Source organism: Calidris pugnax, unplaced genomic scaffold (assembly GCF_001431845.1).
Source record: "Calidris pugnax isolate Ruff unplaced genomic scaffold, ASM143184v1 scaffold407, whole genome shotgun sequence".
NCBI classification, from domain to species: domain Eukaryota; kingdom Metazoa; phylum Chordata; class Aves; order Charadriiformes; family Scolopacidae; genus Calidris; species Calidris pugnax.
The window spans coordinates 237,675-247,208 of record NW_015091179.1 but is presented as its reverse complement, the minus strand read 5'-3'; the positions used below and the strand labels follow the sequence as shown (position 1 = coordinate 247,208).

General features: G+C 67.5%; 3 protein-coding genes across 5 annotated transcripts in view; 1 reads left to right on the top strand and 2 right to left on the bottom strand.

Moving 5' to 3' along the window:
* IFRD2 (interferon-related developmental regulator 2) overlaps positions 1-3,266 on the top strand; it is a 3,983-nt gene extending 717 nt beyond the window's left edge. Inside the window, exons 2-12 of the mRNA XM_014959401.1 lie at positions 167-374; positions 524-608; positions 742-866; positions 950-1,107; positions 1,326-1,376; positions 1,627-1,796; positions 1,910-2,015; positions 2,280-2,417; positions 2,547-2,675; positions 2,749-2,844; positions 2,992-3,266. Of these exons, the coding sequence (XP_014814887.1) occupies positions 167-374; positions 524-608; positions 742-866; positions 950-1,107; positions 1,326-1,376; positions 1,627-1,796; positions 1,910-2,015; positions 2,280-2,417; positions 2,547-2,675; positions 2,749-2,844; positions 2,992-3,072 (1,347 nt within the window). The 3' untranslated portion in view covers positions 3,073-3,266. The remainder of the gene's footprint in view (positions 1-166; positions 375-523; positions 609-741; positions 867-949; positions 1,108-1,325; positions 1,377-1,626; positions 1,797-1,909; positions 2,016-2,279; positions 2,418-2,546; positions 2,676-2,748; positions 2,845-2,991) is intronic.
* A 3,320-nt stretch (positions 3,267-6,586) lies between these two features.
* On the bottom strand, positions 6,587-9,524 carry HYAL3 (hyaluronoglucosaminidase 3). 3 transcript variants are annotated; one of them, XM_014959487.1, is made up of 4 exons: positions 9,416-9,524; positions 7,391-8,320; positions 7,176-7,265; positions 6,587-7,029 (listed from the first exon to the last, which is right to left on the bottom strand). In XM_014959487.1, exons 2-4 carry the CDS (start codon positions 8,285-8,287, stop codon positions 6,682-6,684), a joined length of 1,335 nt encoding a protein of 444 aa, XP_014814973.1. In that variant the 5' UTR covers positions 8,288-8,320; positions 9,416-9,524; the 3' UTR covers positions 6,587-6,681. The 3 variants fall into 3 exon arrangements, with proteins under 3 accessions (XP_014814973.1, XP_014814974.1, XP_014814972.1); XM_014959488.1 differs by lacking the exon at positions 9,416-9,524 and having other exon boundaries at positions 7,391-8,171; positions 8,254-9,020; XM_014959486.1 differs by lacking the exon at positions 9,416-9,524 and having other exon boundaries at positions 7,391-9,020.
* Positions 8,870-9,534, bottom strand: part of NAT6 (N-acetyltransferase 6 (GCN5-related)) — an 11,390-nt gene continuing 10,725 nt past the window's right edge. Inside the window, exon 3 of the mRNA XM_014959400.1 lies at positions 8,870-8,994. Coding sequence (XP_014814886.1) covers positions 8,870-8,994 — 125 coding nt within the window. The remainder of the gene's footprint in view (positions 8,995-9,534) is intronic.

Genomic DNA, 9,534 nt, shown 5'->3' with positions numbered 1-9,534 from the left:
CGAGGGGGCCGCGCCGTGGAGCCGGGGAACCGGGGGCTCCCGGGCCGGGCCGGGCTGGGCTGTACCGCCATGCCCTCCCCTGCCGGCAGCGGGGCGCGGGGGCCCGCACAGGCCCCGTGGCCCGCACAAGGCCTCAGGGCCCGCGCAGGCCCCGTGGTGCGTGTAGGCCTCGGACCTCCGGCCCGGTGGCCCCTGCGCCGCCTCTCCCCCGTGCGGCCGGGCTGACAGGAGCCTGTCGCCGCCTCACCCCCCCGCAGGTGGCCCCGGCAGCGCCCGGGCGGGCTCGCCTGTCAGCGATGAGGAGGCCGGCAGCGAGGTGCTCAGCCACTGCAGCAGCGCCAGCGAGGGGGCCAGCCCCGCCGAGGAGGCCGCAGGTGAGCCCTGGGGGCTGCTGCCCGTTCCCCTCTGTGCCCCCCCGCCACGTGTGACGGCGCTGCTGCCGTGGCCCTCACCCGTGGGCGCCCCCCACACACCCACACCTTTGCGCCTGGGCACCGGTGTGACGTGAGTGCCACCCTGGCAGGGAGTGAGGCGGTGGGTGAGCAAGGCCAGGAGGAGGAGGTGGAGGACAGGCTGAAGGAGCACATGGACAACCTCCTGGACAAGAGGTGAGGAGCGGCTGTCACCCCCCGTGGGCATGCCTGGCCCGCTGCCCATCCCTGCTGTTGCTGCCAGCCGCAGGGCCAGGCCATGCCTTGTCCCGGGCCACCCCATCCCGTGACCTCCCGTGGTCTCTTGCAGTGCCAAGACGCGGCAGGTGGCACTGCAGAGCCTGCGCCTAGCCTTCTCCTCCAAAATCCTCTCCGAGTTCCTGCTGGAGCGCCGCCTCACGCTCACCGACTCCCTGGAGAAGTGTCTCAAGAAAGGTGTGGGCACAGGCAGGTGCTGGGACTCGGGGTGGTGGGCCTGGTGACCAGTGTCTGAGGGAGGTCTCTTGTGCTGCCCGCAGGTAAAGGGGAGGAACAGGCATTGGCGGGCACCGTCCTCACCCTTCTCTGCCTCCAGATGGGCTCTGGCCCAGAGGGGGAAGAGGTGTTTCGCAGCCTGAAGCCGCTGCTCATCAGTGTCCTGACAGACAGTGCAGCCAGCCCTGGTGCCCGGCAGAGTGTAAGGCCTGGCCCCTTTCCTCCTGGGCACGGGAGGCACCTCAGTGCGTGGCAGAGCCCAGGCAATGCCTTGGGGGATGCCTGTGGTCACGGGAGGGCAGCAGGATTGGGTGCTGTGGGGAGCAGTGGGGTACACCTGACCCGCTTCCCCTCGGGCGGGTGCTGGATCTGGCCCGGCGCTGCCGCCTCTGACTGCCTTCTCCCCACGTTTCTCACCAGTGTGCCACGGCCCTGGGCATGTGTTGTTACATTGCTGCGGCTGACCTTGAGGTAACTGCACCTGGGTGTCATCCGTACCCCTGCTGGAGGGCCCATGGTGCCAGGGCAGCTTGGAGCTGAGCTGGGGAAGGGGCACAGGGACATCAGTCCAGGCCCCTTCCCTGGGCAGCGTGGAGCTGAGCTGAGGGGGGAGCTCCTGGTGCCCCTGGGCCGGGTGGGTCCCCTTTGGTCCCTACTGCCTGGCTTCAATTTGGCATCTTCCTGGCAGCTGTGGCCTGACAGTCAGGTTTCCACCCTCCAGGACCTGGTCTTGTGCCTGTCCTGCTTGGAGGGCATCTTCAGCCCACCCAGCGCAGGCGAGGGGGGCTCAGCACCCTCCCAGCATGGCCCTCTGCACTGCAGTGCGCTCCAGTCATGGTCCCTGCTCCTCACCATCTGCCCTCCCTCCCACGTCAAGAGTGTCTTGGACAAGTGAGTGGGGCTTGGGGGGTGCAGGGGCTGTTGTGGGGCAACCAGCTGTGGAGAGGGGAGTCCCTGGAGTGGTACCTGCCCCCCCTGACCGCCCTCCTGCCTTCCTGTCCCAGTTGCTGGCTGAAGCTGCCCCCGCTGCTCTCCAGCAACAGCGTCGTGCTGCGCATCCTGGCCGGGGAAACCATCGCGCTGGTCTTCGAGCTGGCCCAGGAGGTGGAGGTACTGCAGGGCGCTGGGGCAGCAGGAGGCAGCGGGTGGGCAGGCAGCAGAGCGGCAGGGAGCTGTTGGCACAGGCACCCTCTCCGTGCCCCAGCTGAGTTGGCACTGACAGCACTGGGGCACTCCAGGCTGGCGTCACCAGCGGGTGCCCAGGCAGAGGCGCTGGCTCCAGTGATCCCCCAACACTGTCCTGGCAATGGCAGCAGAGGGCAGTGCCCGGAGCTGCATCCTCTCCAAACCACGCTGGTTGTTTTTTTTTGGCAGGAGGACTTGTGCCATCAAGATACAGAGTTCCTGCGTGCCCAGCTCAAGGTCCTGGCTACCGAGAGTAACAAGTACCGAGCCAAGACGGACCGACGGAAGCAGCGCTCCATCTTCCGGGACATCCTGCGTTTCATCGAGGTACCGGAGGCTGGTGGTGCCCTTCCCTGCTGAGCCCCTGGCTGTGCAGCTGCTGCCCTCTCTGTGAGAGCCAGGGGGACGCACAGGGCTGGTGCCCAACTTATCACTGATGCCCCTCTGCCCGCTCAGAGCGGAGAGTACCAGGAGGAGACGATCCGATTTGGCCTGGAGTGCATGTACCTGGACAGCTGGGCGCGCCAGCGGACCTACCAAGCCTTTAAAGAGGTGCTGGGCTCTGGCATCTGCCACCACCTCCAGGTAGGGGCTGGGTGGTTGTGCCAGGGATACGGGGCCGGTGCTGGTGGGTGCTGACAGACCCCTGCTTCCACAGAACAACGAGCTGCTACGGGAGATCTTTGGCCTCGGGCCCCCCTTGGTGCTGGATGCGGCCGCTCTGAAAGCCAGCAAGGTCTCCCGCTTTGAGAAGGTGAGTGTCCCCACCCAGATTTGTGCCCACAGCCCCCTCCTGTGCCCTCGGTGGGCTCTGGCCGAGCACCTGAGTGTGGTGGACTCCGGTGGGGAGGTGGGCAGAGGGGTACTTCCTAACCCCATCTCTCTTTCCCTCCCCTCCCAGCACCTCTACAACTCGGCTGCCTTCAAAGCCCGCACGAAAGCCCGGAGCCGGGTGCGGGACAAGCGGGCGGACGTGCTGTGACGGGGCAGAGAGGGGCAGAGCCCCCAGCCCACCTGGACTGCAGACCCAGCACTGTGAGGGGCAGGTGCCCCCAGCCCTCGGGCTTTTATTCATGTACAGCAGAGTATTTAATGCCTGGAGCTGCCCCGCCGGGGGCTGCCCCCTCTTTTATTTTTTTAACCAAAAAAAAAAAAAAAAAAAAAAAAAAAAAAAAAAAAAAACGATTTCCTTTCAGTGGAAAGTGGTTCATACATTTCAGATATGAAGTTTCAGAACTGCACGTGTCTAAGTAGTGCACTGAAAACTATGAATGAAAAGCAACACATTGGAGCTTCAAAATAGCGTGGAGTGAGATTTTTCTGATGAGAAAGAGGGGTAAAAAAAAAAAAAAAAAAAAAAAAAAAGAAAGATAAAAGAAGAGCGGGGGGCGGGGGTGGCGTGCTGCTGTGTGCCCGCTCTGCGGCTGGGGCTCCGCATGGCACGGTGGGAGGGGGTCTCACAGGGCTCACGCAGCCCCTTTCGCAGGCAGGGCTCGTGTCCCCCCTCCCCAGTCTCATGGGGGCACTGGGGTGGCCTGAAGGGCTGGGTGGGAGGGCAGAGCCGTGCAGGGCTGCGGGGCAGCTGGCCCTGGTGCCCATGCCTGTGGCAGGAGCATTCCTCCAGCTCCCCCCTGCCACGCTGGGCACAGCCCTTGCCTCCCCGCAGCCGGTCTGGCACCCAGGGGTGGTGGCAGAGCGGTGTGGGGTGGCAGGCGCTGCCCAGCCCTGCCAGCTGCCCGCTCTGAGCCCTTTTCCAGCCAAATGCTTTATACGAAATAGTCCTCTTGTGGGAAATTAATTACAGGGGGGGGTGGCACAGCGGGCGAGTCCCAGTGCTGCCCATGCAGCCTCGGGGGCCGTTGCCCGGGCAGGCGTGGGGCCACGCCAGCTGGGAATGCCTGTCACCCCGGGAATGTGTCTATGGTGGTGATTTTCTAAGACTTTGATTACAGGAGGTAATTAAAAGGCTAATTGGAGGGTGCCTCGTGCCTTCTTGTGAAGAGGAGGGGCTGTCACTGGGGTGGGTGCCGGTCCTTGAAGCCCTGTCCCTTTCTCTCCCAGCCTGGGGTGGGGGCTGGCATTGTCCCCGCCGCTCCGTGGGGCGATGCTGCTGGGTCTGTGCAGAATGGGGGGGTGGTAGAGCTGCCCGCTCCCCCCTCCTGCCCTCCGGTGCCCCTTCCTGTGGTGGCCCAGTGCCCATGGCGGGGCCGGGAGCCGCTCAGCGGTGCCCCCCAGGCTCAGCGCTGATGTTGAGGCGAGCCCAGAGCTGCCTGCTGGCCACCCGCAGCTGGCGTAGGGCATCCTCCTGGCTCTCCAGCCACTGGGCCAGCGCCCGCACCGACTGGCTCTGCAGGACTGCGGGGAGAGGATGGGGACACGCTGGGGACGGGCGGCCTGGCCCTCCCGCAGCCCCCCCTGACCCCCTCCCGGTGCCACTTACCACTCAAGTAGATGGCCAGCGTGGCCAGGACCAGGCTCGCCAGGGCCAGGAGCCCCAGCAGGGCCAGGAGCAGGGGGTGGGCAGGGCCGAGGCAGGGGCAGGGGCCGGCGGTGGGCACAGGGCGCAGGGTGGGCAGGAGCGGCAGGGGGCTGGGGGGCGCAGAGCGAGGCGGGGGCCGGCGCAGGCTGCGGGAGGGAGCTGGGCCGTTGCCTGTGGGCAAGGGAGAGAAGAGGTCAGAGCCCGGCCACCGGCACCGCCGGGGTCTGTGTGGGCCCCCCCGGCCCCGCTCTCACCCTCGGTGCCCTTGTGCCCGCCCGAGGCCCAGTGCAGGTCGCTGATGGACTCCACGGGGCGCAGGCTGATGGCTCCGGGCTCGCTGCCGTCGGGGTCCCCAGCCTCTGCGGGCGCAGCGCCCTCAGCTCTCCCCATGCTGTCTGCGGGGAGGGAGGCAGAGGGTGAGCGTGGCACCTGCCTGCCCTGGGCACCGCCGTGGGGACCAGACCCCCTCCCGGTGCTGTGCCGTGGCAGGCAGCCAACGCCGGTGTTCCCTTGGCACAGCCCTGCAGCCGCTGGCGGGCAAGTGCTGGCCGTGACCCCCCGGCCCCAGCGCTGTCATCGGAGCAATTAGCGGGCACCCAGTGGCCACGATCAAAGCCTCGTTAGTGGGGCTGGAATCTGGCCCTGGCTTGGGGGCAGGAATGTGCCACCCCCCAGCCTGGGTAGCCCAGGCACTGGCTGGGGCTCCCAAGACCAGCTGGGGGCCATTGGGCAGGGGCAGGGCAGTGCCAGCTCCAATCTGTGGCGCAGCTTGGCTTGCCCAGTGGCCACCGTGCTCGTGCACTGCTTAGGGGTGCAGTGATGGAGATGTGGGGTGCGTGCTGTGCCAGGGGGTCCCGATGCCCACCACTCAGGTGGGAGGAAGGGGGTTTTTGGGGAGCAGGCATGGCTCGGTGACCCTCTTGGGAAGTGGCCATGCCCAAGCTGGGGTGAGGAAAGGATTTTTTTTCTGGGTGTTAGCAGGTTTTAGAGCAGCGGGCAGGGCCCGGGTGCTGTGCCCACGGCAGAGCAGGGCAGTGTGGCACCGTGCCCGCTCCCAATCCCTCCCAGGGTCAGTGGCGTGTTGCAGGGCAGCGTGGCGCCGCGCTGCTGCCGTCGGGGCGGTGCGTGCCGCTGGCAGCGTTGGCAGGTATCAGGGCTGCAGGTCCTTGGCTGGTGCCCAGGGTCCCCCTAGACCCTCCCCAGGGCCCTGTCCTGAGCTGGGGGCTGGCCTGTGGGTGCCCCCATCACCCCCACATCCACTCCCCCCACAGCTGGGGGGCACAGACAGGTTGGGTGCATGTTTGGTGGGGGGGGGGGGGGCTCTGCCAGCCAGCTGCCTGCCCCTTCCCCAAACCCTGCTCTCCGTGCCCGCAGCCCTCCAGGACACCATTCTTTCCCGGGTGGGCATCTCTGCCCCCCGCCCCTGTGTCGGGAGGGCAGCGTTTGGCTGCTGTTTGCATCCCAACCCCATGGCCCTGTGCCGCTCGGTCCCCCACCACCACCCCAGGGTACCAGGGCCCCCGCCGGGCCCCAGCCCACTCCCCAGCCTACCTTCTGCAGCCTCCCTGGGCATGGCTCCCTGCGCCCGGGCAGCGTGAGCGGGCAGCGAGGCGGTGCGGGGCCCCCGGGAGCTGGGCACTGGGTTCCCAGTGCGCCAACTGCACCGCTTAAAATAGGATAGTGAGAAACACGGCTGGGGGGGGCGATAAAAATAGTCAAGGGGAGGAGGGGGGGGGGGACCGGCGGTGCGGTCAGGGCAGCACGGTGCCAACGTGGCAAAAGGAGAGCAGCCTGTGGCAGTGCCCCGTGCCCCCTTCCCAGGGTAAAGGGGCTGCCAGCTTGGCATGGGATGGGGATGACAGCAGGGCAGAGCCTGTGTGGGGAAACTGAGGCATGGGTGGGCCCAGCAGGCGCCAAACGGGGGTCTCTGCCACCTCCTGGCAGCAATGGCCATTGTGCCCAGCCTGGGGGTACCACAGAGCCCCCCCCTGGATTTGCCCACAAGGACTATACCAGCTGTGCCACAAAGATTTATTTAAGTTAACAAGACCATAGGAAGCACTAGGCAGTAGTGCTGCCAGGATAGGGGACCATGGTGGTCCCCAGCCCTGGTCACCAGCCCCACGTGCCCCGTGGCAGGCAGATGTCGGCGGGGGGGAGGTCGTTGTACCCGTAGAGGCTGTAAGCGTGGATGGGTGACAGGCAGGAGGCTGTAGGACCAGGCTCAACCCGCTGGGCACAGTCCTCACCAGTCCAGCCGTGGTAGCAGTGGCAGCGGAAAGTGTCTGTTGGGCCAGTGCCGAGGTGCAGGAAGTTGCCCAGGTCATGGGGCTGCCGGCGCACGCAGCGCCCGTGCCCATGGCACTGCCCGTAGCTGCACTCCCAGGCTGCCGCCGTCACGTTGGCCACGTAGGGACCCAGGGTGGACACGAGGTAGTGGCGCAGGCTGGCACAGCATTCCTGGGGAGGGGGGAAACACCTGTGAGAACCCGCCCCAACACTGGGGTCCCTCCGGCCGCCTTTCCCTGGTGGGCACAGGGGATGTGGCCATCCCATATGTCCCATGCCAGCTCCGGTGCCCCGGTGCGGCGAGGGTCCATACTCACAGCCGAGCGGGAGTACGACATGTCTCCCCAGAGCACAAGTCCAGCCGCACCCAGCGCTGCGCTCTCCCCAATGGTGTGCACCAGGTCAGCCTGCCGGGGAGAGACAGACAGACAGACAGACATACATCACCAGGCTGGGAGGGGGGGGGGCAAGACACATCCCGGCACCCAGCGGGACCCCTGGCGTGCCCACCGCCCAGGCACATGGCACTCACTAGCTCCAGGAATCGGGGCGAGCGGCGGAAGGAGAGGCGGGAGTAGGCGACCACGGGCAGGAGGCCATCGGCCCCGAAGGCGGCCACCCGCAGGGCCTCGCGCAGCCGGTGGTGCACGTAGCGGGGGCGCAGGGTGGGTGGCAGCGCCGGCGGCAGGTAGATGCTGGGGTAGAGGGCGGTGGAGGCGGCCCAGAGCCAGCCCAGCTGGTTGTTCCGCTCCACCTCCGCTGGCCGGCACTGCCCGGTGTAGTTGGCCTCCTTGGCCCAGTTGGCGTTGAGGCAGTCGGGGAAGCGGTAGAAACCCCAGAGTCCCCCCGGGCGCAGGGTCCTGCCCAGCAGAAGCGTCTCCTCCATCAGAGCCCGCGCCGCCCGCTCAAACTCCCGCCGTGCCAGCCGCAGCCGCCGCCGCGCCGGCAGGAGGCCGTGCTGGTCCCGCACCCACTGCTCCGAGGCTGCCCGGTAAATCCACTTGGCTCCCCAATTTTGGGCCCAGAGGGGCCTCCACTCCTCCCAGTCCACCACGGCCAGCCCGTGGAAAGCGGGGCGCAGGAGGCGACGGATGTCCCTGGTGGCCCTGGCAAGGTGGACGCCAAGGGGGACGCGCTGGGGGATGCCCCCGTTGCGGGGGATGCCCTGCCGTGACAGGTAGGGGTACAGCCCAAACTTGTTCTTGTAGAAGATGGTGATGTTCTGGCCGGCGAAGTGGCCATCCCGGTTCTCCACGATGCCGTAGTTGCTGAGGGGCAGCTCCACGCCGAAGCGGCGCTGGCAGCGGCCAGCGGGGATGTTCCACACCACGGCGAAGGGCCGGCCGCCTGCCAGGGGCTCCGGTGCCGGGCTCTCCCCGCCGGCCGTGCCCAGCGCCAGGCAAGCCCATAGTGCCAGCGCCGGCACCATCCTGTGTCGCCGGCTGCCTGCGGGGCCGGCACCCTGTGGGGAAAGGAGAGCGGTGGGGTGAGGTGGTGGGGTGCAGCGGGCACCCTGGCTGTGCCAGTGCTGCTCACCTGGCCTGTGGTGCACTGGGACCAGCCACAGGGGCTGGGCTGCCCCACGGGCACACGCTGCCCACCCCAAAATCCCATAGGACTCGGCAAACTTGGGGGTTTCGGACACCTCCTGCCTCACCTCTGCCTGCTGTGCCCCACTGCCCACAGCCCCAGCCATGGCACAGCTCTGGCGTGGCACTGCAAGCTGCCCACCCCGCTGCCTCAGTTTCCCTGCCGGCTCGCGGGGACTGGCACTGCAATCCTTTTTTCCCCATTTTGTAGCAGGGCTGAGCCCTGCTGGGCACTCTGCCGAAGGGCTGAGCCCCCCGAGAGGTGTGGTGGAGCCACAGGGGCAGCTCTGTTTCCCCCCCCCCTGAGCCTGGGCAGGGAGGGAGGGGGCTGGGTGCCCATGCCCGGTGCCAGCCAGCCGCCCGGGGCGAGGGGATTAGGCAGGGGATGGGCCCAAGGGCTGCGTGACACAGCAAGGACAGCGCTAATCCCCCCGGCGCAGGGCCCGGACGCTCTCCATGACCTTCCTGCTCCAGTGCCTCCAGCCCTCGCTGCCACCAGCTGCCTGGGGGGGCAGGTCCCCCTTGCGGGTACAAGGCAGGAGGGACCCTGCAGCCCACACCGTCCTGCCCTGCTCCCCCCAGCACCACCCCCCCCCAGTCATCGTGAGCCCCCGTTTCCCCAAGCTGAGGTTTCCCCAGGCTGCTCAGAGGGGAGTGCAGCAGTCACGGCAGCCCCAGCTGCCCGCAACAGAGTCCCACTGGTGGGACTGGGCAGCGCTCCTGGGACCAGCCCGAACCCCAGACCCTGCGGTGGCCCAAGCTCCATGCCACGCTGGTGGTGGTCCCGGGGCTCCAGCTGGGCAACCTGGGGGCCGGGCAGGAGCGGAGGGAGGGCAAGGAGTGGGGACCACCTCACCCCAGCAGTGGGGCCAGGGGGAAGCGGGGAGCTGGTTGCCAGCCCCGAAGAACGGCAGGGAGTCAGGCAGCGCCGGGGCAGGCAGCCCCCACCTGCACCAACTTTTAATCACCGGCTCGGGGTCCCAGCCCCTCAGATGTCCTTCTTCATCCAGAAGATGGGCAGCCCTTTGGCATCGCGGTGGGGGGTCTCCAGGAGGCTCTGTTCTCTGCTCTCGGCCAGCACCCCCCT